Source organism: Lepidochelys kempii, chromosome 4 (genome assembly GCF_965140265.1).
Source record: "Lepidochelys kempii isolate rLepKem1 chromosome 4, rLepKem1.hap2, whole genome shotgun sequence".
NCBI classification, from domain to species: Eukaryota; Metazoa; Chordata; order Testudines; family Cheloniidae; genus Lepidochelys; species Lepidochelys kempii.
In genome coordinates this window covers 81,689,355-81,716,855 of record NC_133259.1, presented here as the reverse complement: position 1 = coordinate 81,716,855, position 27,501 = coordinate 81,689,355, and the positions used below count along the sequence as shown (strand labels likewise).

At 41.6% G+C, this 27,501-nt stretch overlaps 1 protein-coding gene across 7 annotated transcripts in view; it reads left to right on the top strand.

The window, feature by feature from the left end:
• Window positions 1–27,501, top strand: part of FAT1 (FAT atypical cadherin 1) — a 148,612-nt gene that overhangs the window by 79,349 nt on the left and 41,762 nt on the right. For 5 of the 7 annotated variants that reach the window (XR_012158655.1, XM_073341873.1, XM_073341876.1 and 2 more), the window contains exons 4-8: window positions 228–289; window positions 11,399–11,728; window positions 12,274–12,484; window positions 15,782–15,850; window positions 18,289–18,428. Coding sequence is in view for 6 of the 7 variants with exons in the window: in XM_073341873.1 (XP_073197974.1) it covers window positions 228–289; window positions 11,399–11,728; window positions 12,274–12,484; window positions 15,782–15,850; window positions 18,289–18,428 (812 nt within the window). In the remaining variant the exon portion in view is untranslated. The remainder of the gene's footprint in view (window positions 1–227; window positions 290–11,398; window positions 11,729–12,273; window positions 12,485–15,781; window positions 15,851–18,288; window positions 18,429–27,501) is intronic. The other 2 variants (XM_073341878.1, XM_073341875.1) reach the window with 1 other exon arrangement.

Genomic DNA, 27,501 nt, shown 5'->3' with positions numbered 1-27,501 from the left:
GGATCTGCTGTCTAGACACTAAAACAGCTCTTCTTTGGTTCACATTCCAAGGGATATCTTCACAATTACAGACTAGAAACTTTTTTTAATGAAAATTTAAATTCTGCAGACATGAATGAGACCACCAAAGACGACGTCCGGGTTGGGCATATCGCTGATTACTGGCTCAGTCTCCATCACAATTACTTTTCTGCAAGGACTGATAAATTACTCTTTTATATTTACAGGGCTAATTATAACCACATCAAGAAAGCTAGACCGAGAACAGCAAAGTGAACACATACTGGAGGTAAATGATTCTTTTAGATCTCTGAAATATAACAACTGCATAGAACATAGAACCCATTAGTTTACAAGGAATATAATGTTTACAATATGAGCTACTCTACATAATGAATTCAGGAAACAGAATTAGAGAGAGAAATTAATCCTTATTTTTAATAGATAACAATTCACGGAACTAAGCACCTGATAGTAACAAAGTGTGTCAATATTGTTATTTTTAGAACAGATGCAAGACAGAACTAACATGCATGCTAATTTTTTAACTCGAAACTGAGGTGGTATGGTTCTTCCAAATATGGTCTGAGATCAGAGGCATTGCTGTGGAAATACTTTGGTTTTCTTTTCTCCTTTTTGCTGTCTATAAATGTGAGAATAATTGTTTCATAACTGTCTTTGGCTGAATGTGTCTGTATATCTCCGAAAGGACAGATGCAGACCTTTAATGTTAAAATATATGGATGATATGTTAGAAGGATGACATGGTATTTTTCCACCTGTTGTAACACAATTATCTGTCACATTCAAAACTTAAGGATAATTCTGCTTGGGAACCTGCATTTTAACTTGAACATATGTCTGGTAAGTTAATAGGTAAAAAATTAAACATGTGTCTTGTGGATTCAGAGTCCAGTAATCTGGGTATGGAAACCCTTGGCCATTTCCTTTATTTACTTATATCTGCTTTTAATGGATGAACTGGAGTTTAGTGCTCAGCTAATACCATCTATTCGCTCTGGAAAACATTATTTAGAAAAGAAACTCAAAACATTGTGCTATATATAACCTAAATATACAACTAGATCAATATGTTGTACTGTTACTTTGCGTGCTGCAAGTTTCTCTGACATGAAACTACCAAATTTACATTTTCATAGATTCATAGATATTTAGGTCAGAAGGGACCATTATGATCATCTAGTCTGACCTCCTGCACAATGCAGGCCACAGAATTTCACCCACCACTCCTAAAAAAGACCTCACACCTATATCTGTGCTATTGAAGTCCTCAAATTGTAGTTTGAAGACCTCAAGGAGCAGAGAATCCTCCAGCAAGTGACCCGTGCCCCATGCTACAGAGGAAGGCGAAAAACCTCCAGGGCCTTCCAATCTGCCCTGGAGGAAAATTCCTTCCCGACCCCAAATATGGCGATCAGCTAAACCCTGAGCATATGGGCAAGATTCATCAGCCAGATACTACAGAAAATTCTTTCCCGGGTAACTTGGATCTTACCCCATCTAAAAACCCATCACAGTCCATTGGGCCTATTTACCATGAATATTTAATTACCAAAACCATGTTATCCCATCATACCATCTCCTCCATAAACTTATCGAGTTTAATCTTAAAGCAAGATAGATCTTTTGCTCCCACTACTTCCCTCGGAAGGCTATTCCAAAACTTCACTCCTCTGATGGTTAGAAACCTTCATCTAATTTCTAATCTAAATTTCCTAGTGGCCAGTTTATATCCATTTGTTCTTGTGTCCACATTGGTACTGAGTTTAAATAATTCCTCTCCCTCTCTGGTATTTATCCCTCTGATATATTTATAGAGAGCAATCATATCTCCCCTCAACCTTCTTTTAGTTAGGCTAAACAAGCCAAGCTCCCTGAGTCTCCTTTCATAAGACAAGTTTTCCATTCCTCGGATCATCCTAGTAGCCCTTCTCTGTACCTGTTCCAGTTTGAATTCATCCTTCTTAAACATGGGAGACCAGAACTGCACACAGTATTCCAGGTGAGGTCTCACCAGTGCCTTATATAACGGTACTAAAACCTCCTTATCCCTACTGGAAATACCTCTCCTGATGCATCCCAAGACGACATTAGCTTTTTTCACAGCCATATCACATTGGCAGCTCATAGTCATACTATGATCAACCAATACTCCAAGGTCCTTTTCCTCCTCCGTTACTTCTAGTTGATGCGTCCCTAGCTTATAACTAAAATTCTTGTTATTAATCCCTAAATGCATGACCTTACACTTCTCACTATTAAATTTCATCCTATTCCTATTACTCCAGTTTACAAGGTCATCCAGATCCTCCTGTAGGGTATCCCTGTCCTTCTCTAAATTAGCAATACCTCCCAGCTTTGTATCATCTGCAAACTTTATTAGCACACTCCCACTTTTTGTGCCCAGGTCAGTAATAAAAAGATTAAATAAGATTGGTCCCAAAACTGATCCTTGAGGAACTCCACTGGTAACCTCCCTCCAACTTGACAGTTCACCTTTCAGTAGGACCCGTTGTAGTCTCCCCTTTAACCAATTCCCTATCCACCTTTCAATTTTCCTATTGATGCCCATCTTATCCAATTTAACTAATAATTCCCCATGTGGCACAGTATCAAACGCCTTACTAAAATCTAAGTAAATTAGATCCACTGCGTTTCCTTTATCTAAAAAATCTGTTACTCTCTCAAAGAAGGAGATCAGGTTGGTTTGGCACGATCTACCTTTTGTAAAACCATGTTGTATTTTGTCCCATTTACCATTGACTTCAATGTCCTTAACTACCTTCTCCTTCAAAATTTTTTCCAAGACCTTGCATACTACAGATGTCAAACTAACAGGCCTATAATTACTTGGATCACTTTTTTTCCCTTTCTTAAAAATAGGAACTATGTTAGCAATTCTCCAATCATACGGTACAACCCCTGAGTTTACAGATTCATTAAAAATTCTTGCTAATGGGCTTGCAATTTCTTGTGCCAATTCTTTTAATATTCTTGGATGAAGATTATCTGGGCCCCCCGATTTAGTCCCATTAAGCTGTTTGAGTTTCGCTTCTACCTCAGATATGGTGATGTCTACCTCCATATCCTCATTCCCATTTATCATGCTACCATTATCCCTAAGATCCTCTTTAGTCTTATTAAAGACTGAGGCAAAGTATTTGTTTAGATATTGGGCCATGCCTAGATTATCCTTGACCTCCACTCCATCCTCAGTTTTTAGCGGTCCCACTTCTTCTTTCTTTGTTTTCTTCCTATTTATATGACTATAGAACCTTTTACTATTGGTTTTAATTCCCTTTGCAAGGTCCAACTCTACTTGACTTTTAGCCTGTCTCACTTTATCCCTACATATTCTGACCTCAATAAGGTAGCTTTCCTTACTGATCCCTCCCTTCTTCCACTCCCTATATGCTTTCTGCTTTTTCTTAATTACCTCTCTAAGATGCTTGCTCATCCAGCTTGGTCTACAACTCCTGCCTATGAATTTTTTCCCCTTTCTTGGGATGCAGGCTTCCGATAGCTTCTGCAGCTTTAATTTAAAATAATCCCAGGCCTCCTCTACCTTTAAACCCATAAATTCTTCAGTCCAATCCACTTCCCTAACTAATTTCCTTAATTTTTGAAAGTCAGCCCTTTTGAAATCAAAAACCCTAGTTGCAGATTTATTTTTGTTAATCCTTCCATTCAATTTGAACTGAATTAGCTCATGATCACTTGAGCCAAGATTATCCCCTACAACCATTTCCTCTATGAGATCCTCATTACTCGCCAAGACCAAATCTAAAATGGCATCCCCTCTAGTCGGTTCAGCAACTACTTGTTGAAGGAATCCATCAGCTATCGCATCTAGGAAAATCTGAGCCCTATTATTATTACTAGCACTCGTCCTCCAGTCTATATCTGGGAAGTTAAAGTCTCCCATGATCACACAGTTTCCATTAGTATTTACTTTATTAAAAACATTAAAAAGGGCTCTATCCATATCCAAATTAGATCACGGCGGTCTATAGCACACCCCAAGCACTATCCCAGGGGAGGCTCTAATAGTTTTCTTCCCCAATTTAATTATTGCCCAGACAGACTCAGTCATATCCGTTTCATCGCTTCTTATTTCTTTACATTCTATCTCATCATTGATATACAGTGCTACTCCACCACCTTTACCTTTATTTCGGTCTTTCCTAAACAGCACATACCCTTCAATACCTGTAGCCCAGTCATGACTACTATTCCACCAGGTCTCTGTTATACCTATAATATCTGGTTTCACTTCCTGCACCAGTAACTCTAGTTCCTCCATTTTGTTACCTAGGCTCCTTGCATTAGTGTACAAACATCTTAATTTTTGCTGTTTGGCCTCACTCACATTCTGTACCCTATTAGGCACGGTTATTTTACTACCAGTATAACCTATTAGACTTGTATCTACACTGCCCTTCCTCCTACCTACAGCTGTATCCACTCTTACTTCATTTTCTTTCCACTCTATGCTAAATTCTGGCGTGGAGATTACCTGGACATCTCCCAACCATCTCCCCCAAATTCCTAGTTTAAAGCTCTCTTAATCAGTTGTGCCAGCCTCCATCCTAGAAGTCTATTTCCTTCCCTACTCAGATGAAGTCCATCCCGAGAGAACTGTCCTCTATCCATGAATGCCTCCCAATGGCCATACATCCCAAAGCCCTCCTTATAGCACCACTGCCTAAGCCATCTATTGATAGTCATAATCTTGTCACACATTTGTACACAAACCTGTAAAAGTGTAGACCGGTCCTTTAGTCAACTTCATTAAATGTGATTTGCCAAGTAGTGAATCTGTTCCCACTTCAAGAGTTTCAAGATCTACAGTTTCTGGGCAGATGAAATACTTCTGATCCAGAAATACAATAAAAGGATGCTTGTTTTTTTACTTTTTCTAGTACAATGCTTTGTTAACAATCAAGAATTGTGCTGTTACTTGAACTTCTCAACACGATTTATAAGCATTATAAACATTAATTAAACCTCATGCAACCCCTGGGTAAGAATTACTGTAATCACTCAACCAGAGGGTGGCTTTTTGTTTTAATTAGTGGGGTGGGTTAATTAGCATCAGGTAGAAGTACAGAGCTGATGGCACCTTTGTTGAAATAAGAAAATCTGTCTGTGGTGACCAGTGTTTGCGTGTAAGGGTGGATGAGTCTAAGCTCCAGTTACCTGCTCAGGAAGGGGAGTTTGCTTCCTGCTCCCTCCTCAGTGTATCCCCCCAATATAGGTAGTCTGTGCAGGTGAGTAAGAAGGCACTTTCCACCCCAAAACCCTCCTCATAAACACATACGTTGACTCACAATCTTGTCCAAACTAAGTTTGAGAGCTCATTCACATGTAACATCATAGTATCTGTTCCATTGGCCTTCATATTACAGGTCACTGTTTTCTTCATCTGCCCAGTAAGATCTGGGGTTTTGTTAGATGGACACGAATCTTGCAGAATATGATGTGTTAGATGAGCCCTTCTTCTGTCTGTCTTATCTCATCACCTTTATTGATATCCCAGAGTTTCATCACCCTGAATTTCTGTCTGATTAGGTTTTGTTTTGTAGGCTATATTTAATATCCCATCCAGTATATTTCCGTTTCTTCTGGTTCTTGTGTACTTGTAAATGCGAAAGGTGGTTGAAATTTTATCTTAATGTTTAAATTCTTGGATTACTTAGTGCTCCCACACCAGTCTTGCTTTCTCAGTGCTGTCATGGCACAGTGCTGATTCCAACATCCACAGTGAAGGCACTGATATTCACAGTATATCTAATACTTCACTGGGCATTTACTTGTTCCTGAGCTCTAAGGAGATAAAAAGGGACTGCAGTGTTAGCTAGGGAAACTAACAATAGGGCAGCAGCATCAATCTTGGGTTTAATCAAAACTTAGAAAGACACTAAGCCTCTAGAAGGATTCTATGAAAAAAATGCAAGAAATAAACTAAACTAGATATACTGGGGAACTTATTCCCAGATATCATCTGTGATCCCCTGCATGCTACCTACAGCACAAGAGATCTTCACAATGTGCTGGTTGTTCACACCATCTTCTTGACCCCCGTCTACATCCATGAAGCTGCGGGTTGAATTTAGCCATTCAGTTCCAATTGCAGGGCCAATTTTTGCTATCAGTTTAATTTTCTTATCACCTTTGGAGACAATGGGATTATGCAGCTCTAACAATAGGGCAGAATTTAGGCTGCAGAATATTTTACTGGTAACAATGAACAGGAAGATACACAGCTTGATTTACAGAGCTCAGATTGAATGTGCAAGTGTGATGTATTAGTTGGAAAAATCATCTTTGTCCATGTAAATCTGCAAAGCCATTGCATTAAATCGCTTCCTAAAACCCACTTATACAGTGTTCCCTACAAAACTGTTGGGATTGGTTACACAGCTGCTGTTTGTGCCCACTGCTTATTACACTGGTTATAATCATGTCAATGTTCCTTTGTTCCGTATTTTTCACCATTATTTGTTGTATGCATCTTTTGTTTCTTGTCCTATATTTCCATAGATTTCAAGGCCAGAAGGCCACTGTGGTCATCTAATCTGACCTCCTCTGTAACACAGTCCATAGAACTTCCCCCTTCTTCCATTTGTTACATATTATAATTTTTTTAAATTTTCATAGCTGCCTTCACTTGCCTTCCAAACCAGGTGTTATTTTAACCTGTATGGCCTTCTTCCTCAATTGTGAGGTTGTGGCTAGTTGAGCATCTGTAAAGTTTCTTTAAACAATTCGCAGTTATCATTCCCACTTTTCTGATTAAATTCTTCCTCCCCAGCTGAGTTGGCTTCATAATTGTTTTCAACTTTGTGCAATTGCACGTTGTAAAGCACCAAACATATTACTGGTTTGGATTTTGTTTGGTTTGCATATTAATAAATGTGATCAAATCATGATCACTTGTACCTAAGCTACCATTAATTTTTAGTTGTGTGATCAGTTCTTCTTTGTCAAGACAAGATCTAACAGAATTCCCCATGTTGGGTGCAGCACTTATTGAGTTAGGAAATGGTCATCTATTATATTTAGAAATTCCAAGGATATTTTAGTACTGGCAGCATGAGACCTTTAACATATAGCACTCAGATTGAACCCCCTAATGATCACAAAGTCTCCCCCCCCCCCCCCCACGTTATAGATAGGTGTTTGAGGAAGTCATCCTGTTCCCTAGTGTGAAATGGTGATCGGTAGCAGAGGCCAGCTAATACCCATAATGTTTTTTATCTATTAGGACATTGATTCATGAGTTTTTGAGATCATTCTGAGTTGCCAGTGGCTTGGGAACAAATAATGCCATTTTTGATATAGAGTGCTACTCCCCTCCCCTTTTGACCATTCAGTCCTTCCTAAATAGGTTATAACCATTGATTTTAGTATTCCATTCATGCAGATCATCCCACCAGGTTTCAGTAATACCAACTGGATCAAAATTTATGCTAATAAATGAGCAACTGTGAGAGCTCGTGTTTATTACCCGGGCTGCTAGCTAGCATTGGTGTATTGGCAACTAAAGAATTTCTTCTCATCATGTCCTTTGGTTCTTTTGATTAATTTTGTTCTCAACATTTCAGTTTTGTGCTTCCTCCTCATATCCTCTCTCTTCATTCACTCCTTTTGTTTTTAGTTTAGCACCCTCCTGATTGCTCTAGCCAGCCTGTCCCCAAGGATATTGGCCCCCTTCTAATGAAATGGAGGTCATTGAAACTATACAGCCCCCTCTCCCACAAAAGGTAGATCAGTCTTTCACAAAATCAAAAGTTTCCTGCCTATGCCACTTACCAAGCCAGCGGCTCACTTTCAGAATCTTCTGCCTTCTGTCTTCCTTTGCTTGTGGGTCAGGAAGGATCTCTGAGAAGATTGCATGTACACTCTTCTTCTTCGCAAGCTTCTGAGTTCCCTAAAGTCATCTATGATCTCTGATATGACCCACAACACAAACTGTAAGCTCTTTGGAAGAGGGATCATCTTTCCATTATCTGTGTAAACAGTGTTTAGCACAATGTGGCCCTGATCCTTGATTTGCCTCTGGTCGCTACCACAATACAAATAAAAGATAACAACAAATAACTTGTAAACAGAGCAAATTTTGATCTGAGGTTATTTCAAGGCAATAGGACACGATTTTTAGATTAGGACTTCACCTAGCATTATATAAATATTACTGTAATGTGCTCTATGCAAACAATAATAATAAAAGTACCGATTCCTCTTTGATTTTGGTTATTGGTTATCTCCTTGTATTGGTATACCTTCTCCTTTAGTTCTCCTTTTCCCTTTCTAGGCCATTGTGACCTAACCAATAAAGCGGTAAATTAGAGTCTGCAAAGTATCAAAGGAAAAATGATTTACCATTATACTATAATGAAAGCCAAAATGTCTGAAATATACATTTCCCCATTTTGTTAATTTTATGCTGATAACCTTGAAAACAGGTTGGGAAGAAACCCAGAAATTCACAGAATGGTGGCAATATAATATGCAGCTTAAGCCAAGGGCTGTGCATCTGGCTAATTAATTGAGCATTGAAAAGTTGTCCAGATTGGTTGGTGGGTTTATTCCTTGTGTGTGATTAAAATTGATCCTTGATTGCACTCTTGTTTGCATAGTAATAAATAATGTGCTCCATTCTGTTTTGTTTCCCTATTTTATACATGTGTATTAAATGATGGGGTTTTTTTTAAACATAGCTGATTTAATTTAGGCTGTCTTCATGTTGTCCTTTACTATTGGATCTTACCTTTCTTATCGCTAAAAGTGATACTTTTGTCTCAAAATTCACATTTAAACAATTGTTTTACTTAGTTATTAGTAACACCTAAGAAACCTACAATTGATCTAGTTTTCAGATTGTATTTGACTTTCTTCAGTTTTTCAACTTATTTTGTTGGGCAAGTGTAATGCTATTATTTTTGCAAACAGATCTGTTATTTTGTACAACCTTGGCATTGCCTATTTTCTTGTTTCCAGCGTGATTTCATCATGCTTTAGCTTTACTCTAGAAGCCAGTGTGCAGTTTTCTCCATTCACCTTCTTAAGGGAAATAGTATTTAATAGTGCAGGAAAGCTGCCATATATTTGGATATGAGGATGAGTAAATATAATTTATATCGTTTAATGTATTTGTCATTGATAAAATGAAGAAGTGTAAGTGCTTAGATTTATTATTTATGCTTACAGATTGTATTATACAACATTTCCAATCCCATCTTTACCCAGAAGTCAAACAACCCTTCCCTCTTCATATGTAGATAGGGTGAAATCATATCCGCAGTGAAGTCAATGGCCTAGCTCCCTTTTCATATTGAGATTCCAATCTGATGTGCCCCTCTCCCAGGATCTTGTTTTATATTCATGATCTCCTTGCCTCCTGCATCATTTTCATATTCAGACTCCTGAGGTCATCCAACTAATTTGTGAAAGGATCTGGAAGAAAACCCTTTGTTCTCCCCTATACTGAACCCCGCACCAATATTCTCCATAATACCACAGCAAGCAGCTTAGCAGCAATCTTCCCTAGAGCAAGTCCTCAACAGTATTGCAGCAACCTTCTACCAAAAGAAGTTTCTCTCACAGACAGACTCCTTCTCCCCCATAAAATCCCATATAGAATTAAACTGATGTAGGGAAGAAATTTCCCCCAGAACCTACTGGCAGAGTCCTTGGGTTTTGGTTTGCTTTTTTCCATCAAGCAAGTATCCATTCGGATAAAGTGAGCATATTCCCCTCTATCAGTTTCCTGGGATTACATACTGGTGACCCTCAGGCATTCCTGTGTTTCCTTTATTATAACAAAGAAGATAAAGTAAAGACATAGAACACAAAGGCAAGGAAAGAGAACCAAGAAGGAAAAAAAGAGAGGCAAAGGAAAGAAAACTAGTAGAGGATACAACAGATTATATGGAAGAAGAGACTGCTTCTCTGGGTCAAAAAAACACTCTATATTATTGTACGTGTTTTATAAGAGACATAAAAGACAAAAAACAAAAAGGAAAACCTGAGAAACTGAAAAGAGAAACTAAGGAACGAAAAGAGAATGAGAGAAAAATGAATGAATGGAGCAAGGTTTAGATCTGTTTTCATGAACATTGTTCTATAAATCTTCATTCTGTTTGTCTGGAAAACATCCACAACATCAAGTGGAAGGCATGGGGCAGATGGGCAATCACAGAATACTTATGAGACTTAAATTGCTGCTGTTGATTTTGTACTGGTATTGTTTTTTAAGAATGCTGATCATGCTAGAAGCTAAATTCTCCCCCATTACCACCCAATTTCTAAACGTATTGGTTGTGTAAAAGGCTGTAGGTACAACATACAAACATTGAGCCTGACTCCCTAGCTTTTACATTAATGGAACTGTTCACATGAGTGACAGCTGCGGGGTCAGGAGCATTAAACTCAAGTCTGTTATCTCTTTACAACAGATATTAAAGTAATTTAAAATACATATTTAACACCACCTTGTTTGTAATGCTCTTTAGATGTGTTAAATTCATCTATACATTTGGTACTTTCCCACTTCATAGCTATTGATTTCCTCTTTGCTTTCTAAATAAGTTCAAATTAACATAAGATTTTTATTATTTATTTGTGCATCAGTATCCTCAATAATGTCAGGTCAGCCCTGGAAGTAATGTTGAGAAAGATCACTTAGTTTTGTGGCCTTTCTAGAAATTGTGACTGCTGAGAGAGTAGGGGTAGATTTTCATTTCCCATTTCCTTTAAGTTCGGGAAATACGTGTTCCGTGCCTAATATTTTTTTAAAAATACTATCTCTTTTTAATGTTAATTCGAACTGGATAGTGCTTTTATGTCTTAGTGTTGCTATCTTTTAATGTAAAATCCCGTCAAATGTTTAAAGTTATGCACTTCCTATAAATTGCATCTTTTGAACAGGGAAATCAAGCCAATAATTGCAAAATAAAACCTTTAAGAAAATACTATGCTAAAATATATATAAAAATGTTACTACAATAAAGCCATTTACTGAAAAAGTGTATTAGACTTGCTCACTGTTGCTGACATTCATGAAGTTAGTATTTCAACTAGAATGCTGGAAAATAATGCAGTTGCTTTAATGTGTACCTATTAACTCCTACATGACACGCTTCAAGCGTCAAAATGTGAGGACAAAAAGCTGAATAAATCGAGTGCTTTTTTTAAAATATTCGTTGAATATAGTTAGCGTTCTTTGAGTAAACATAGTTGAGGAATTATTCTATGGTTAGAATAGAAATCTGTGTATTTGAAGGGTATTGGATAAAAAAATTCATTAGCATAATCTTGAAAAGACCATGCTTGAGTTGAAGACTAACCTTATCATCTTTTCTTATAAAAATAGGTAACCATTACGGACAATGGTATTCCTGCAAAGTCAACTATTGCCCGGGTGGTTGTGAAAGTCTTAGATGAGAATGACAATAAACCTCAGTTTTTGCAAAAGTTCTACAAAATCAGGCTTCCAGAGCGTGAGAAACCAGAACGTGAGAGAACTGCCAAGAGAGAACCTATTTATCGGGTTATAGCTGCAGATAAAGATGAAGGCCCCAATGCAGAGATATCTTACAGTATTGAAGATGGTGATGAACATGGCAAATTTTTTATTGAACCGAAAACTGGAGTGGTATCATCAAAGAAGTTTTCTGGAGCAGGAGAATATGATATTCTTTCAGTGAGTCAAGATCTCCTATGCCATGAATTTGTTAAAGTGCTCTTTTATCTGTGCTTTCATCACTTGTTATTCAGTAGCTGATGCATGAGTGTTTCTAGTGTTTGCAATTTAACAAGTGTCAGACAATACTTGATACTGGACCAGAAAATTCCTCCCCCAAACTGTGAATTCAACTGTCACTTACATTGAGATCATGAATCCCAACAGCGCTTTTCTTTTCAAGAGCTAGGTTGATGGTGACATATTGCAGAAATGAAAACAAAAGCAACTAAGCTTTAACTTTCTTCAAGGAAGCTAGTGAAATAAGTGTGAAATTTATGATAACCAAAAGTACAAACCTGTGAGGAGCTGAGTGCCCTCAACTCTGACTGGCTTCACGGGTGTTTGAGGGCACATAGCACCTTTCAAGAGGCACTCAAACCTTTTCAGATCTGTTTGCTAGTGATGAGCATATTTGGGCTTTTTTGGTTATATTTTCATTTTTGTGATACAAAGATTACATGATTGCTTTAGCACAAAAGTTGTCTTTTTTTTGTATTTCATAGATTAAGGCTGTGGATAATGGTCGCCCACAAAGGTCCTCAACTACTCGGCTTCATATAGAATGGATTTCAAAACCCACCCCGCCCAGAGACCCCATTTCTTTTGAGGAAACATTTTTTTCCTTTACGGTCATGGAAAGTGATCCAGTAGCTCACATGATAGGTGTAATAGCTGTTGAACCTCTTGGCACACCACTCTGGTTTGACATTACCGGTAAGGAGGCCTTAAAGTTATTAATTATTAATATATATTGGTGAATGTTGTGCTAGCTGATATTTTGCATTATTCCTTGCAGCCTTTTTGTCTTACCCTAGCTCACAACCTTATAAGGAGTTGAAATTCTTTACCTGTAAACATAAAATATAACACTGCAACATTCTGTTATGACCATTTTGAAAACGCCGTGCAGATATTTTGCATGTAAACTAAGTGGGATTAAGTTACTCCTAAAGTTTGTGGTGGGGGAGGGGAAGCAATGAAAAATGGCTCTTCTCTGTGCTAGTCAGGGTTGCTGCAGCTAAAGATAGATTCACCTGTGGGAGAGAGCAGGCAATGTTCATGTTGCTTTCTTACACCCAACCCTAGGCTCATCCAGGAGAGGGAAGCTTTAAAGTGCTGCCAATTCTTGGAGCCAAACTAATAGCTTCTAATAGGCATTTTGCCCCACTGCAACTCCCCTTCGTACCCCATTTGGGGTCGAATTTCTGCCACTGAGGGGCAGACACTGTGCTGGTAGAGTGAAAGGGGCCCATAGGTGATGGAAATAAGGGTTCAGGAGGTGCTGCCGCAGCCCATGGCTTTCCCCAAACAGCTCTGCATGGCCCCACCAACACTCCGCCTCCCGGCACTCTGCTGCAGCTCTTCCGCGGAGGATGTGGGGGGATTGTCAAGGCTCTGGCCACCTGCCCCGGGTTCCAGGGCTGGGAGCAATACCGCCTGCCATCCCAGAGCTCTGGAGTTGGGGGCACTTGGGTGGGCTGTGGGGGAGGAGGAGCTGGCAGCCATGGAGGTTGGCCCTCTGGGCCCCAGCAGGGGAAGAAAGGGAGAAGAGAGGGACCACGGGCAGAAGGAGTAGTCTGGGCCGCAGGCTAGCATCCCTGAGCCCAAGATTCACCCATCACTAATGTCCAGCACCCCTATTTGGACCCAGTAACTGCAGGGTTATCTGCTGGATACCCCAAAATGCAAGCATGTGGGGAGAATTCAACATGAAACCAATATTAAAAATAACTTATTTTGCCACTTATGTCTTTCAAAATCAGAGATTGCCAGCACCTGCTTCTGGAGATATCCCATGATGCACTATTGCTAGACATGTCACAACCTACCTAATCCGTACATATTCTAGGAGTGGGATTTTCAAAGGCATCTGCGGGGATAAGGCACCAAACTCAGTGTAAAGTCAGTGGGAGCATATGCAAACCAGTAAAGTTGGTTTCCTAACTCCCTTACTTGCCTTTGAAAATTTTAGCCGTGTGCATGGAGCTGGACTGTTTTTGAGTTGTGAGGAAAGAATTTCAAGAATAGTCCTATTTAGGCTGGCTTCATGTTCAAGTGAGATTTGTGGTGGTTGTGATGCAGTTGTTACCATTAAATATTTACCAAACCATACACTTGTGTGGGACTTTATGAAGAATTTTAAAAGACAGGTCGCTGTTCAAAGATTACAATCAGATTTCAACAAATGCATGAAAATAAACAAAGGGAAGGGGTAGAGAAGTCTTCTGCCCTACACACCTATCTAGGGGAGAGAGGAAGCATAGATGCCCCCTTGCATCCCTCTAAGGGCTGATTGCATTGTTGGTAACTGCATAGGGGAGAGAACAAGCAAGGGACTGCTATTCCTATCCCCATGCACATGTGGGTGGACAGTGGAGGGGAATAGGTAAGTGAAGAGGTGGGCGGGGGTGGGATATAAGCAGAGATTTGAGGCTGCTCCCATCAGTGTTCCAGTTGAGCCAGTCGGTCAGTTGAGCCAATGTGATGGGAAAAGAAATCTCCTGCTGGCCACAGGCAGACAGAAGAAAACCATGAAAGGAAAGAATCATAAAGACGTAAGTGGGAGATGGTTTCAGGAGTGGTTAACAGAGAGCAAGAAAAATAAGTCCAGAGAAAAGACCTTAGACTAGGAAAGAAGGAGGTTATGGGTGACTTTTATAAGGCAGTTTCAGTGGAGTAAAGCAATAGTATTTGCTGGGATGTCTCATGAAACAGGATCTTGTGACCCCTGGTTTTGGAACATGCTATACTTAGGGCTCTGCATATACATGGCCATGAAAGATGTGTCACGAACGATGAAATCTGGCTTTTGTGTGCTTTTACCCTGGGCTATACAGATTTCATGCGGGAGACCAGTGTTTATGAAATTGGGGGTCCTGCCCAAAAGGTAGTTGCAGGGGTGTGTCAAGGTTATTTTGGGGGGAGGCACAGTGTAGCCACCCTTATTTCTGCGCTGACTTCAGAGCTGGGCGGCCAGAGAGCGGCGGCTGTTGGCCAGGCGCCCAGCTCTGAAGGTAGCGCCCCACCAGCAGCAGCGCAGTGGTAAGGGTGGCAATGCCACACCATGCCACCCTTACATCTGTGCTGCTCCCTTCAGAACTGGGCGGCTGGACAGTGGCGGCGGCTGACTGAGGGCCCAGCTCTGCAGGCAGCATTACAAAAGTAGGGGTGGCAATACCAAACTATACTATCCTTACTTCTGCGCTGCTGCTGGGTGGCTCTGTCTTCAGAGCTGGGCTCCCAGCTAGCACCTGTCGCTCTGCAGCAGCTCAGCTCTGAAGGCAGAGCTGCCACCAGCAGCCGCGTAGAAGTAAGGATAGCAATATCGCAACTCCCACTACCATAACCTTGTGATTCCTCCCCCCTCCCACCCCCTCACACACACACCTTTTTGGGTCAGGACCCCTACAATTACAACACCATGACATTTTAGATTTAAATAGCTGAAATCATGAAATTTACGATTTTTAAAATCCTATGACCATGAAAATTGACCAAAATGGACCCTGAATTTGGTAGGGCCCTAGCTATGCTTTTAGACACTTAGATCATTTGTTTCCTTTATTTCAACTACTATGTACTGTGTATAGAGTATTAGTATTCTAATACTTTTCTTTTGATTTTTCTTCTCGGCGTGCTGCGTAGTTTAAACATTTAATGTTCATATTTATATGCTTAACCCTTTGTGAACATACTGAAGACAGTTAACCTTGTCCTGCTATTGTTCCTTAAGCACGGCTCCTACTGGGGTTTTGTGTGTGGATTGATGGTAGTACTGGGTCCAGGGAGTGTAACTTGTTACTTTCATTGTAAAATTTGTTTTTAATAAAAAATTATTTTGGATAGGTTGATAGCTATGTGACTACATCACATTGTCAAATTATCAGCTGTTCTTACAGATTCTTACTGCACCTCTTTACTGTTTCTAATAGCATGACATAATTTGATTGACAACTTTCTTTTATGTTCTGTGCTTGCTTTCCATGCTTTCTTTCTTTTTGGCTGTACCAGGAGACAAACTTGCTAGTGAAGTTTTTTACATCTTTCAGATGACTTGTGACCTGAACTGTACAGCAGAAGGTATCTGCTGAGATCACATAATTTATTAACCAATTATGAGATCTGAAATAAAACATACAACTTTAGAATATCTTATTATCTCTTCGAGAATGAAAGTTTGCTTAGATGCTTTTGTGACTTTTTGTTGTAAGTTATCTATAAGTACACACAGCACCACATCAGAGTTCTAGTTTTGGATTTTGTCCTCAATTGTTGCTTCTGCACCTTTAATTTGCCAGATGGACTGGGTGCTGCTTCAGGAGATTGACAGATATCAGCACTAATAGAACAGTTATATAAGGCAAAGCATATGTGATTTCCTCGTAAAAACACTGCAAGACTTGTGTGCTTTCCTGGCCAGAAACTAAAAGTCTGCTGCTGGGATTGTCTTCATTTCAGAGGAAGTGCAGCTGGATAGGCTCTCATCTATTCACTCTGCTGTTTTCCTGTAGTGGTGTATGTGACTAAACCGAGACCTGAAATTCTCCCTTTCTGTCATCTAAAAAGATTATATGGCCTACAAGTAGTAAAAGTTAATTTTAGGGGCACACTTTCTGAAGTTTGACTTCTGGCCCAAAACCAAACCAACGTTTTATATATAAAACCCATTCAAACCAAAACTGCTGAGTGTCACATTACTCAATTTATGTCTGTGTTCATGCTAGGGAAACTTCCTCTGGGACAGGAGCTGGGGTGTAGTGAGACTCCCAAGTCACCAATACACTTATCATTCATAGTTACTAAATATCTGTCAATCAGTGAGGCAGACTCCAGACCAGGGGTGGGTAATTTTGCAGGGGGGCCACTCCACGAATTTTGGTAAGTCATCACGGGCCTCACATTTCTACTATATTAATGGAGGAGGTGCAGGAGCTGGGAAGGAGTTTGGGTGCAGGTGGGAGTTCCATGCTGGTGCAGAGTGTTGGGGTGCAGGAGAGGGTGAGCAGTATGGGCTCTGGGAGGAGTTTGGTGCAGGAGGGGGCTCCAGGCTGGGGCAGTAGATTGGGGTGCAAGGGGGGGTGCAGGGTCTGGGAGGGAGTTTGGGTGCAGGAGAGGATTCTGACCTGGGGCAGGGGGTTGGGGTATGGGAGGGGTTACGAGGTGCAGGCTCTGGCTGGGAGGCACTTACCACAGGCGGGGCTCGGGCAGGCTACTTGCATGCTGTGGCCCCACGCCATTCCCAGAAGCGTCTGCAGTCAGTCTCTGCGCGCCCCTTGGCAGAGTCATGCCAGCAGCTTCCAGGAGTGGTGTGGGGCCACAGCAGGCAGGCAGTCTGCCTGAGGCCCCGCTGCCCAGCGGGACTTTTAGCAGCCCAGATATTGCGAGGGGGCAGCCAAAGAGCCTGGTGGGCTGGACAGAAATGTTAGACGGGCTGCATCCGGCCCGCAGGCCGTATTTTGCCCACTCCTGCTCCAGACAGTCTATCCTTGTCTGATATATCTGTCCTGCAGAACAACCTCTGAAGGTAAAACGTTTTCAGGAAATGGCACTAATTTCAGTATTGTTCTTACTTTGATTAAGTCGAATTTTACCATCCATGATATTTTACTCCCTCACTTCTGTGCATGTCTCTTTATAGTTGAAATGTAGTGATTTCCTAAGATATGCATTTAATATCTTAAAAAATCACTCCACTTATGTCTGAATAATGTGATTCTAAATGTATAATTAGAAAAACACGTACACAATGTAATTAGGATAAATGGCTTAGCCACAACTAACATTACGTTGACAACAATAGAAACTAATTTCTTCATTTTAAATAGTTCATCTAAAAGTCTAAACCAATTGATGTTAATGGCCAGTATTTATCACTGCTAACAACATTTGGTCTTATTGGGTAGTATGTTGTCAGGGCAATCTGCTTAAAGTATCACAAATATTATTATGATTGGCTGCTGGTTACTCAGCTACATTTCAATGTGGTTATTGAACTATATTTCTTCGGGCAATTTGAAGTTTTATAAGTAAACAAATTTGTTTCAGAAAAGGAGCTTAGTGCCTTTCAAGGAGCTATGTCTTTGTGATTTTTCTTGACTGTTTCCATCATTTTTATTACTTCCTCTACCTTGATCTCAAAGACACTAATAGCGACAACCCCCTTGGTTAGGAGGACTTGCTACTCATCATAGATTTTAAGGCCAGAAAGAACCTCCTGCAAAACACAGCTCATATTATTTCAACCACTAATTCCTGCAACAAGTTCAGTAGTTTGTGTTGGAGCTGGAGCATATCTTTAGAAAAGATCCAGTCTTTAAATCAAGATTTCAAAAGATGGAGAGTTAAGAATTTTCCCACAGGATGCAATCAGTGCCATCCCATAAGTCAGCAAAAAGACATATGAAGGATTAACTCAGACCCAAGCTTAAATATCTTAAGACAACAAAGTGTATGTACACGAAGAAGTACACCACTGCAGTGCTTTATGAACTTCTGTCTCTTTCAATTTTTTGAACCAGGTGGCAACTATGACAGCCGGTTTGATGTAGACAAGGGCACTGGAACCATCATTGTAGCTAGACCTCTTGATGCAGAACAGAAATCAAATTACAACCTGACAGTAGAGGCGACAGATGGAACCAGCTCTATCAGCACCCAGGTAATGGATTTCTAATAGTGTTTTTGAGAAGAACTTGTGAATGAAGAACTTGTAGCCCTTCTTTTTCTGGACATACAAATGGTATGTATAAATTAGGGACTGCATCTGAAAAAGGAGTGGATTATGACATTGATACTGCCTTAGTGTTTCATATCTGAAGTGGAAAGGTTGTGGTAAATAGATTAGTACAATTTGAATTAACAACTTTCAAATTATTCCTATATTATCAAAGTAAATGAAAAACAGGAGCTCAGCCTTACATATGTGATTCACTTACAAGAAAAGGATTAATTTTTAAAAATCAGCAACCTCCATGAGTGTTTCAGCAAGGCATTAAATCATTGTCTATCACTTTGAGAGCTGTGGATGGAAAACTTTCAGTATAGAATCAATATCCTTGTTGTTCTGCAAAACAAAGCTAACTGCAACATATTATGAGCCATCTCTTCCCCCTCCTGCAGTGAAAGCCATGGAAACAAGTTCTGTATGATGACATTTCAGTGAGCATATCCCACTGTGAAGATTCCCTTGAATTGCCTTTCAGGGGAGGGGCGGTTTGCCACATATGGAAAAGGGTGTAGGGCTGGAGGACCCAGGAGAGGTCAAGTGTCTCTGTACCAGCTCTGGCTTGCTTGGAACTTCACTAGCAGGGAGTTCTTCTTGGCTTGGCAGCCTTTGGGGAGGTTATGCAGAGAAGAAAATGCAGCCTGTGGCCAGGGAGGATATGATGTGCATCCCCAGAACCCATCCCAATCTCCTCCCCCAGTGTGGACCTGAATACACAGAGAGCACTCTGCCAGGTCCAGGTTGCAATGCCATGGAGGCTGAGTCTCCCTTCCACACCGAAGGGAGTAGATCCACTCATGGAAGACCCCTGAATTGAACTGGAAGAGTATGATATGATTCTCAGTTAGCTCATAAAGTATGCATCACTTATAGCTATTTATCTTTTATTTTTCAGTTAAATGTGGAAAAATTCTTCAATGTGAAGTATAGGTTAAAGTGAAGTATACAGTTAAAATATAAATGTCAAGAAAAGATAAAGTGAAGGATTGAATACCATTTCATCCCTGCAGCATTGCACACTCCTGCATGCATTTATGGCATATGTGTTATGACAGAACCAGCATTATATTAAGCTACATATAGGTCTTCCTGAGCCTAGGGAAAGAAGATAGTGGCAGAAATCACAGCATCCTGAATACTGCTTTAAGTTATGATGGCTGCCAGTGCCCCCCAAAGGCCATTCCATCAACTGGGGATTGTATGATTCTGCTCTGTGCTTCTTAGCCCTGGTCTACGCTGGGGGGGATCGATCTAAGTTACGCAACTTCAGCTACGTGAATAGTAGCTGAAATCAACATACTTAGACCTACTCACCAGAGTGTCTTCGCTACGGTGAGTCGATTGCTGCCGCTCCCCTGTCAACTCCGCCTGCTCCCCTTGCAGCAGTGGAGTACATGAGTTGACGGAAGAGCGCTCAGGGGTCAATTGACGTGATAAATCAACCCCCCCATCCCTACCCCCCGCTGGATCGATCGCTGCCCACCGATCCGGCGGGTAGTGTAGACATACCCTTAGATGCACACAGACTCTCATCCATTGTGTTTAAATGAGCTGCTTGTTCTACATTTTGTAAAACAAGGTGAACTTTGTAAATACTTACTTTGCAATCTCCCCCAGGAAAATTAGACTGGAAGTAATTAACTGGTCGTCTTTTTTTCCTCTAAATTCACTGATTGCTTCCTGTGGTTTTCTTTTGTCTGTCTCTCTCTGGCCTTTCCCTTCTTATCTAGAGTTGGCGGAAGCAGAGGTTGTGGTTTCTTTTGCAGGAGAACACACAGTCTTCCATTTCCTTATCTTTCTCTTTCCTCTATTGGTGGCAGAAGCATGGCTGTGCTGTTAGAATCTCATCTGACTGTGGCACATGGATTGACGAGTGTCCATTAGTAGAAACTATAAAACTGGTGGTGCATGAACAGAATGTTCATTGGCTTTACTCTGGATATATCACCTTTCAGAGCTCATTCATCTTCCTCCTCTCTTTCATAATCCCTGCCTAACCCAAATGCACCAATCTATTTAAGAAAGTCCACAGGACTAGAATTAAGAGGGTATGTTTCAGGAATGCATCCTCACATTTGATTTCACTGAAAAAGAGCTCCTGTGTAGCTCAAAAGCTTGTGTCCAATAAAAGATATTACCTCACCCACCTCATCTCTTACTTGATTTCACAGTCATGTTAATTTATTTCCCCTGAAAATGAGTTATTTAGGACTACCAGTGTGAAAACTGAGTTGCACTTAAATCCTGACACCTTTAGTGACAATGATTATAGTTCAAATGCTGAAATCATGCTGGATCTTTGTAAGAACTTATTAGTAGAAAGCAAATTGTGATACACACAAATTGTAAATCTGAATATTGTGTGTGTTCAGAAATATTAAGTATAATAAACCTTCATGGACACCTTTTTAACATGGAAAATACTTTGACTAAGCACTTGAATACAAAGAACAATTTAACAAGCCTTGATTAACAGTAGTTATTTCTCAAGTAATCTTAAATTTAACTTTCAAAAGGAAATGACTTTATCATATTATTGTCTATAGAAAAATAACAAATAAAATATACAGCCCCATTATGTAAAAATAACTCATTGTGTCTGACTTCTAAACTATAAGGCTTTGGCTGGCTGCAAGCCATGAACATCTGTGGAATATTTGACTCTTTCGTGACTTTATTTAAATTGCTTGTTTGAAAAATATTCAGGCAGTGGGTTGTGAAGCTGTTAGAGTTTCATATGCTGCTAAATGCTGAATGCATGATGCACAAAGAGAATAAACAAATTCCAGGCCTCCTGTAATGATGTTTGACAGTGGTGGAGATGACTGGGAGGAATAGCATTGAAAAAAATCAGATTCATTCAAAGTACTAATCCTTTTGGATTATAGTGTTTTGGCCTTAAATGGGAAAGATTATGCATGGGAAATAAGAACAAATGCATGAACTACTCAGTTGTTTTTTTGTGAAAAATACAGTTTACTGCCACAGCCACTTTTAGTCATTGGTATTGCTATCCATTTATACATATGTTGTTTGGGGTCAGTTTGGGAAAGGAGGCTAGAATGCCGCTATTGGTTAAATTTGCGTTTTGCAAATGACCACACTGCTCCACAGAAACGCTTCTCTGGTAGTAGAATAAGGTTACTTTTATCTCACAAGCATTAACTTTTAAAACAGACTATTCATGAACAAGAATATAACTGTAGTTAGATATAATTATGAGTAAGAAGGAGATAAAATATTTCTTAAGCTACATAAGGAAACGAGGCTAAATGTAAAAAATACAACAAATAAAATAATTGTTTTTAAACTATATTTTACAAGGGAGAATGTATTCAAAAGATGAAACATTTAGATTTTTTTGTGGATGAATATTCTCATTTTGGAGTTTTACTTGTTGTGGCAATGACAAGTATTTTCTCTATAAGTTCCATCTTAGTATATTTCTATCACAATTTAGCTGTCACCTGTGATACCATTAATGGGTTTTCATCCTTGTGTTCCAGCTTACTTTCAACTCTGTTGTTCCCTAGATCTGCCTGCCCAGATCTCACTGATGTCAGTGAGAATGTGTGTGCAGATCAGTGGTGTGATAAAGCCATTTATATACCTCTGTAAAATGATTTGAAAATCTGTGGTTCAAGGTTGCTTTATTTCAGAGGTCCCATTATGATCTATTAGCATCAAGCATTTCTATGGTATGCTCCTGTGATCTGCATCTTCTCCCTCCAAGCTACTACCTTATTGTATTCAAAGCAATTTTATAATATTTTCTTTTAAATGTAATCCATACCCTGCTTTCTGCTTTATATAGCTATTTTTATTGTATTATGGATTTCAGTTTAAGATGGTATCATACAGATTGTGGTTTGCATTGTGCTTACCCAGAAGCCTATGTTTTCTGGAGTGGCCTCTAAAATTACACCTATAATTTTTTTGCATCCATTTTTTGTTGTGTAAAAATGAGGATCTGAAAATTTTATGTGAAAAACTTGTTTGTGAAAATTGTCAGTGCCAGATAGCGACTGATTTGAAATAGCTTTGAAAATTTGATCCATGTACATTTTTATTTTATTTTTATACACTTCCAGAGACACTGTACACTGCCATCATGGAAGTAGGTAGACACAAAATAATAACCTTAATGGTTGAGAAAAAGAAAAGGAGTACTTGTGGCATCTTAGAGACTAACCAATTTATTTGAGCATAAGCTTTCGTGAGCTACAGCTCACTTCATCAGATGCATTATGATGCATTATGCATCCGATGAAGTGAGCTGTAGCTCACGAAAGCTTATGCTCAAATAAATTGGTTAGTCTCTAAAATGCCACAAGTATTCCTTTTCTTTTTGCAAATACAGACTAACATGGCTGCTACTCTGAAACCAATGGTTGAGAAATTCATCCTGAAACTTTAAATTTTAAGTTTTTCAACTCCATAACTAGGTCAAACATAAAATGTGAGTCTTAAGTTTTTGGGCTTGATTGTGATTTGACTGATGTTTTAGGCCAGAGACAGAACGAGTGCAAATGGCTGACTCAGTAGCTCAGTGGTTACAGCATTCGCTTGGGAGACCCAAGTTCATGTCCCTGCTCTAATGCTTACTTATACACAGTGGAACATCTTCAACAGGAGAGCTTGAGAGACACCTACAGCAGGATACTTTATATAGCCCAGTGGGTAAGGCACTCACCTGGGTGGAGGGAAACCTAAATTCAAGTTCTTGCTCCGCATTAGGCAGATGGTGAACCTTTGTCTTCCGTGGACAGAGTTAATCCTCTCACCACTACGGTACCGGGTAAAAAGGGGCATGTTCTTTTCCTTGCGTTTCTTTAAAATAAAAATGGGAGAGCTTAGGCACAGAACCCCAGGAGAGTGCAACTGTGAATCCCGAGCAGGGGGAGGTACCTTCCTCTGGCCCAGACTTAGGTCTAATCTACACTACAGACTTACATTGGTATAACTACATCGCTCATGGGTGTGAAAAATCCACACGCCTGAGTGATGTAGTTATACTGACCTAACCCCGGTATAGGCAGCGTTATGTTGGAGAGACAGCTTCCCCGGTCAACATAGGTACCGCCTCTCGGGGAGGTGGAATAACTCTGCCAAAAGCGGAGAGCATTTTTATTGAAGTGGTACAGCGGCGCCTAAATCCTTCTTTGGTGTGTGGTTTATAGTCCACACCCCCTCCTCATTCTTTCCTATTGTCTGGTTTTAGGCAGCGCCCCACTCAGCTTGCTGGCTTTTGTTCCCTAACTCTTCCCATGCATTATAGAGGGACCCTGGCTACCTAACTTGGAGCTGTGGATTCCATTAGGTGGCAGTGTGTCTAAATGTTAGGTGTTGCAACTCTGTGTCTAAATTCTCTTTGAGGACCTAGCCTTAATTTGTTTAGTTGGCAGCACTTTTCGTGGCTGGAATTCAAGCTGATGTGTTCAGTACCTCAGCAAGACTTGAGCTCATATTCAACATTAACAATGTAGTACACTATTAAGGAAATCCTCCTTGATAAAGACAGTTGTCCTTCACTTCCTTAATGAAGAGTTAACCCTGAGGTCCCTTCTGCTTATGTCATTTGGTAGTACTAGGGGAAATTAAAGGTGATAATACTGGTATTGTGCTCAGCATTCCCCTTCTCAGTTAAATCAGTTCTTCTACAAGTGCTAGCTCATGTCGATTCCATTCTAGGTGTGCACATGCCCATGTGCATAGTCGTCGGTGATATTTGCTTTAGCGGTATCTGTAGAGTTGGCTGCGGCACCCCCTTGAGAGCTCATGCCTCGGTATATCAGACGCCACTGACCCTACGCCCTCTCAGTTCCTTCTTACCACCCAAGGTGGTTAGTTGGAGTGCCTTTCGAAGCTTCTATAGCAAGGGCTAGTGGTTTCGTCTCTTCTGAATTTCAGCCTTAGGGCCTTGTAAATACTTTGTTTATAGTAGTTAAGTGTAGTTAGAAGTTAGAGTCCCATCGGGGACTTTGCCTCAGGCGGGATATGCCTCGGTCTCCAGGGTTTAAGCCCTACTCGGACTGCAACAGGCCTATCCCACAACAGTTGCTTCAAGTGCTTGGGGAAATGAAACGTGAAAGACAAGTGTTGTGTCTGTAAAAAGTTTTGACCCAGGACCCAGAAAGAGCGTGATGTACATTTGAGGGCTCTCCTCATGGAGGCTGCTCTCCGAACAGCTTCTGAGTCATCCCAACTGGACTCTACCCTAGTACCTTGGCCTCGGTGCATAGCACACCCCTGGCACCAAGCTCCACTCGGCACCGCTCTCTGTCACTGGTACCCAGAAAGGAAACCAAGAAACATGGCTTCCTAGCATTGGGCAAGAAAGGCCATGGACAAAGGGCTCAGTTCTGGCCAACCACCCACACCTGAGCCACATGGACATGCCTTCAGTTGAGGCCCTTAGCCCCTCAAAGGATCCACTGCTGACTCAAAGGGGACCCAAACTTGTGGCGAGGTCGATGCTCTTCCGGTGCCTAAAGAGCAGAGGCCTCTACCAGCACCGCTGGCTCCATGTGTGTTGCAGGAAGCGGCAAAGGCTCCCTACATGGGCAAGCCAGCCACCAAGACCCGCCCAGAGCACAGTGGAGCACTGCTGATCTCCTATGCCAAGGCAGTGCTTTCCAACTCCGAGCTATAGATCTCCGGCTTCGCAGCCCAGATCCTCGGGGGCTCACCTTAGATCACTGGCACCATGTTAAGTCTCCACCCTCTCAAAGCGGGTTGCCTAGGGGGAGGTGCTGGTCTCCATATTACCGGCACCATTCAGCCTCCCGACAGTCATCTTCCCATCCCAGTACTGGTTGCCCCAGCAGCGGTCCTCCTATTTGAAGCGCCAGTCTCCAGCAGCGACAGTCAGCTGTCAAACGCAGGCATTGACGGCTGCACTGTGGTCACCAGAAGGGGATTGTTCCAGCATCGAAGGTCAGTTTAGCCCCTTGCCAAGGCAACACTGATGTGACTGGGCACTAGAGGCTGTGTCGACTTCTACAGCACTGCCTTGGCAGCATGACCAGTGACCTGTTGGAGTGCGTGGGGCATGCCTGTGATGCCGATGACCCCTTCACACCACCCGTCAGCCACCACCTTGGAGCGACAGTTGACGGCACCAGGCTCAGTTCGGGAAACACACTCTGAGGTCAGGGTAGAGGAGTCAGTGCCCATGCCAAAACGATGATGCTCCCGGGTATCCCCCAGCGGTAAAATCATTATCCTCATCCCCAGACAAGATGGTGGCAGGACCCTCAAGCGCCAGTCCACTAGACGAAGAGAACACCAGGCCCTGGTTTGACGGGGAGCCAAGAACTTGGGCCTGTAGGTGGAGGAGATGGCTGAGCAGGTGGACACCTTGTTCAGTGTGCTCTCGGCCTCTACCCCTGCCTGTGTCACACTACCAGTGCATGATGGGGTCCTGAAAATTGCCACGGCTCTCTGGCAAACTCCATTATCCATCCCTCTCACCTCCAAAAGGGCTGAAAAGGAGGGTACTATGGCAGCAAGATGCTCTCTTCAAGTGATATAGGATGGGCTGACTCGGTGGCTAGGGTGGTCACATCGGCGGTGGTCATGAGGCAAAGTTTCTAGCTTCAGACCATTGGCCTCTCCCAAGAAACACAGATCTGAAGCCAAGACCTCCTATTTGATGGGAATGGACACTTAGCAGAGCAGACAGATGCACGGCTGCATGGGTTGAAGGACACTCGGTCTACCCTTTGCTCACTGGGCATGAATACACCGCAGTCTGCAAGGAGGTAGTTTCGGCCATCTCCTTCACCAAGGTTTTAGCAGCCTTGACAGGGGTCTGCAAGGAGAAGGGATAGAGATACGAGCTTTAGTTGTTGCTGCCTTTCCTCCTGCTGCTCACCCACGCAGCCCAGTCTGGCAAAGCATACAGGGGGCCAAAAGCATTCGTTTTGAGGGTGTGCTCGAGACCAGCATCCCAGTCATCCCCCCAGATCAACTTGGTTCTTTCCTGAACCGTCTCCATCCCTACCATTCGCTCTGGTTCGCGGGTCACCTTGGACTGCTCAGTGCTTTACCCTGCAATTGTCGGCTGCCTCTTTCTCCCACTCCCTCTCTTCCCCATCCCTCTTCAGGGACCCTTCTCATCAGCAACACCTCATTCAGGAGGTCGAGAACCTACTGCACCTGGGGGCAGTGGAGGAGGTCCCTCGGGACATGGAGGGAACGGGGTTCTACTCCTGCTTCTTCCTGATGCCAAAAGCAAAAGGGGGCCTCAGGCCTATTCTAGGCTTGTGACGCCTCAACAAGTCTCTCGTGAAGTTGAAATTTCATATGGTCTCCGTGACCTCCATCATCCCATCCCTGGATCCACAAGACTGGTACAACACCCTCAACTTGAAGGACGCTTATTTCCATATTTCATGGTGGACGGGCACCATTTCCAGTTTATGGAGCTGCCCTTTGGCCTCTCATCAGTCCCAAGGGTGTTCACAAAATGTATGGCGCCAGTGGCCATTTACCTGAGATGTCAAGCGGTCCAGGTCTTCCCGTATCTCGACGATTGGCTCATCAAGGGCAGATCTCCAGAATAAGTGCAGAGGAGTCTCTATCTGGGGGCGCTCCAGCTGCCGCAACCTAGGCCTTTTGATAAGCGACAAAAAATCCACCTTAAGGCCTGTGCAACGGTTAGAGTTCATTGGAGCAGTTCTCAACTCCACGTGGAGCAGAGCCATCCTTCTGGAGGTGCGTTTTTAGGCTATGTCAGACCTGATCTCCCATGTGAAAAACCACCTGTTCACCATGGCTTGCACCTGCCTACGGTTGTTGGGCCATATGTACTGTGACAGGGTCGGGCCAGATGGCTACAGGAAAGTGATAAAAAGCACATATATTAGCCCCAGGTTAAGTAGGTCCCTTTTCCCTGGGTAAGGTAACAGGGAAGGTTCCAGAACAATCAGGAACCTTCTGGAGACAATTAAGACAGACAGGCTGATTAGAACACCTGCAGCCAATCAAGAAGCTGTTAGAATCA